Below are 3,222 nucleotides of genomic sequence, written 5' to 3'. Positions count from 1 at the left end.
TGTTCCGGAAGGTCTGACACTTTTATATATATCTTAAACTAAAGCTAATGTAATATACTTTATTGTGAAAAAAAAAAATTTTGGACTTTATTTTATCTTCAGGGTGAAAATGGCTACTGAATGCTATTTTTGTGTGAAAATTTTCGATTTTGTATTTTACATTTTTAACTTTATTATGCTATAACTTTTTGAAAAATGTATGGATCATTACAATTTTTTTATGAGAAGTAGTATTTATATAGATCTTTCATTCGACATACTGTTTTTTTAAATCGGACCATTTCCCTAAATACAGGGGGGATTCAAAACATAAAAATGCATATAGAAAGTAGAACTTTTTCAACGTAACTTTTGAAAGTGTTCCGGAAGGTCTGACACTTTTATATATATCTTAAATTAAAGCTAATGTAATATGCTTTATCATGAAAAAAAAAAATTTCGGACTTTATCTTATCTTCATGGTGAAAATGGCTACCGAATGCTATTTTTGTGTGAAAATTTTCGATTTTGTATTTTACATTTTTAACTTTATTATGCTATAACTTTTTGAAAAATGTATGGATCATTACAATTTTTTTATGAGAAGTAGTATTTATATAGATCTTTCATTCGACATACTGTTTTTTTAAATTGGACCATTTCCCTATATAAGAGGGGGGTTCAAATCTAAAAAATTCATGTAGAAAGTAGAACTTTTTCAACTTAAATTTTGAAAGTGTTCCGGAAAGTCTGACACTTTTATATATATTTTAAATTAAAGCTAATGTAATGTACTTAATTATGCGAAAAAAAAATTTCGGACTTTATTTTATCTTCACGGTGAAAATGGCAACCATCGTATATAAGAATATACGATTTGTAATCTTTTGACGTATCATTGAAAGAAATTGATATGATGAAAGCTAAGAAAAAGTGGTAACAGTCAAAAAAAAAAACATGATAAAACCAATACATTCTCAGCTTTATATCAAAACTAAAATTACATATAATATAGATTGGATAAATATATATATATATATATATTTTCAATAAATAAAAAAAATTAATCCTAAAACGTATAATAAATGTATAAATTATTTTATGTGTAAACCTAGCTTCTGTTTCATCAGTGACCGAAGCTTCGTCGTCTAATCAATGTAAGTATATACGTTGAATACTACTCGCAATTCTTTTGTTGAATAATGAGTTTTTCATAAAAACATACATATTATAATAAAAAAAATACCTAAAATTAATTTAAAAACGTATAATAAATGTATAAATTATTTTATGTGTAAACTTAGCTTCTGTTCCATCAGTGACCGAAGCTCCGTCGGCTAATCAATGTAAGTATATACGTTGAATACTACTTGCAATTCTATATTTAAATAAATAATTTTTTCATAAAAATATACATATTAAAATATAAAAAAAAACGGTAGCACAGTGGGGTCGAGCCACTGTGTAGACAAGGCATAGCTGGGACAAGTATAGATGATATATGATAGTGATTAAAATCACTATCATAAGAAACGCTTCGATGCAAATCTGTAGATAATGTTTCATTTAGAGAAATTGGTGGATTATTCCAAAAGCAACATCAACTCTTATTTCTTTGATTATATCCTAATTAGTAGTTCATTGATTTTAAAATATAATATATGAATAAACACTAATTATAATTATTAAATTTAGTATGAAAATAAAAAAGTAAAAAAAATTTAATAAGTTTCATTTCTTATGTCTTATGAACTTTATTCTAAGTCAATTAAATTATATAATATTCATGAAAGTCAATATATTCTCCTAATAAGATATTTTAAAGTAAAATAAAATACAAAACCTAGAATTTTAATAGAAAAATAGCATATTTTTATTACAGTAGCCATTTGCGCATAGATGATAAGTCGTCGGGACAAATTTTTTTTTCATTATATAGTACATAAAATAAACTTTAATTTGATATGTTTAAAGGACGCAGTATTTCCGGAACATTTTCAAAAATTAAGTTGAAAAAGTTAGTTTTTGTAAAAAAGTTGCTATTTTAAATCCCCCCCAATGAGCAGGTTAAGTGTTAGATTTTCAAAAAAATGATATCAAATGAAAGGGAAATATCTAAGGTTTTAGTATAAAAAAAATTATGTTGATTTGTTTATTTTTGAAAAAGTTATGGAAGTTATAAGAAAAAAAAAGTGAGAAAAATTACAAAATTTACCGATTTTTAAATTTGTAATTTTTTTGGATATTTCCCTCATTTGCGGGGAACGAGGGAAAATTTTTCAATTTTTAAGGGTAATGTCTTTAACTAGATACGATTTGTGATCTTTTGACGTATTATTGAAAGAAATCGGTTCGGTGAGAGCTGTGAAAAAGTGGCAACAGACATAAAAAAAAAAAAAAAAAAAACACATCATTGTAAAATTAATACCTTCTCAGCTTCGCATTGAAGCTAAAAATCTAAAATTAATTTAAAAACGTATAATAAATGAATAAATTATTATATGTATAAAATTCTTTTGTTAAATAATCATTTTTTTATTTTTTCATTTAAATATACTTTTAATACTTTTTCATTATTTTAAAAATATACAGATTAAAATTTTATTTATTTTTATGAACTATAGGAAATATCACACTGTGAGGAATGATTCGAAAATTCCCATACATCAGTGTAATTTTTTTAATATATTTATATAATTTTTTTACATTTCAGTAGTGTAATTTTTACAGACAGTATCGGAAATGTGTGCACAAATATAAGATTTTTATCACTATTTATAAAATATTTTTATCATAAAATGGGAATATATTGAATAAATGATGATTAGTCAATTAACATTTATATAATATTACTTTTTAAATTAATATAATATTTATGTATAGCTGAGAGAGATGTGCAACATAAAAATATTCTTAACTATGCTTTATGATAAAAATATAGTGTAGTGGTTAAAATATAAATATAAAAATAAATAAAAGTTTAGATTTTGTAATTAATATGTCTATATCTTAATGGCTTATTATATTTGGGGTGTTGGATATTCACAGTGATTTACTACAAATAAATAAAGATCTATTATTCTGTTCAAGGGTTCAAAGACATAAAGGAATTAAATTAATTATTAACAAATTTCGAAAATAAGCTATTTTTAAATGTGTAATTTTTTTGGAGGTTTCCCCCATTTACGAAATTTTTTCAATTTTTGAGGGTAATGTCTTCGACTAGATACGATTTGTGATCTT

General features: G+C 23.8%; 1 protein-coding gene across 1 annotated transcript in view; it reads left to right on the top strand.

The window, feature by feature from the left end:
* LOC126897476 (uncharacterized) overlaps window positions 1-3,222 on the top strand; it is a 5,436-nt gene that overhangs the window by 917 nt on the left and 1,297 nt on the right. The window contains exons 3-4 of the mRNA XM_050671117.1: window positions 1,095-1,136; window positions 1,284-1,325. Of these exons, the coding sequence (XP_050527074.1) occupies window positions 1,095-1,136; window positions 1,284-1,325 (84 nt within the window). The remainder of the gene's footprint in view (window positions 1-1,094; window positions 1,137-1,283; window positions 1,326-3,222) is intronic.

The sequence above is a fragment of the Daktulosphaira vitifoliae genome, unplaced genomic scaffold (assembly GCF_025091365.1).
Source record: "Daktulosphaira vitifoliae isolate Bord-2020 unplaced genomic scaffold, ASM2509136v1 Scaffold_2, whole genome shotgun sequence".
NCBI lineage: Eukaryota > Metazoa > Arthropoda > Insecta > Hemiptera > Phylloxeridae > Daktulosphaira > Daktulosphaira vitifoliae.
Note: the sequence above shows the minus strand (reverse complement) of the source record. Positions and strands in the feature narration are given on the sequence as shown.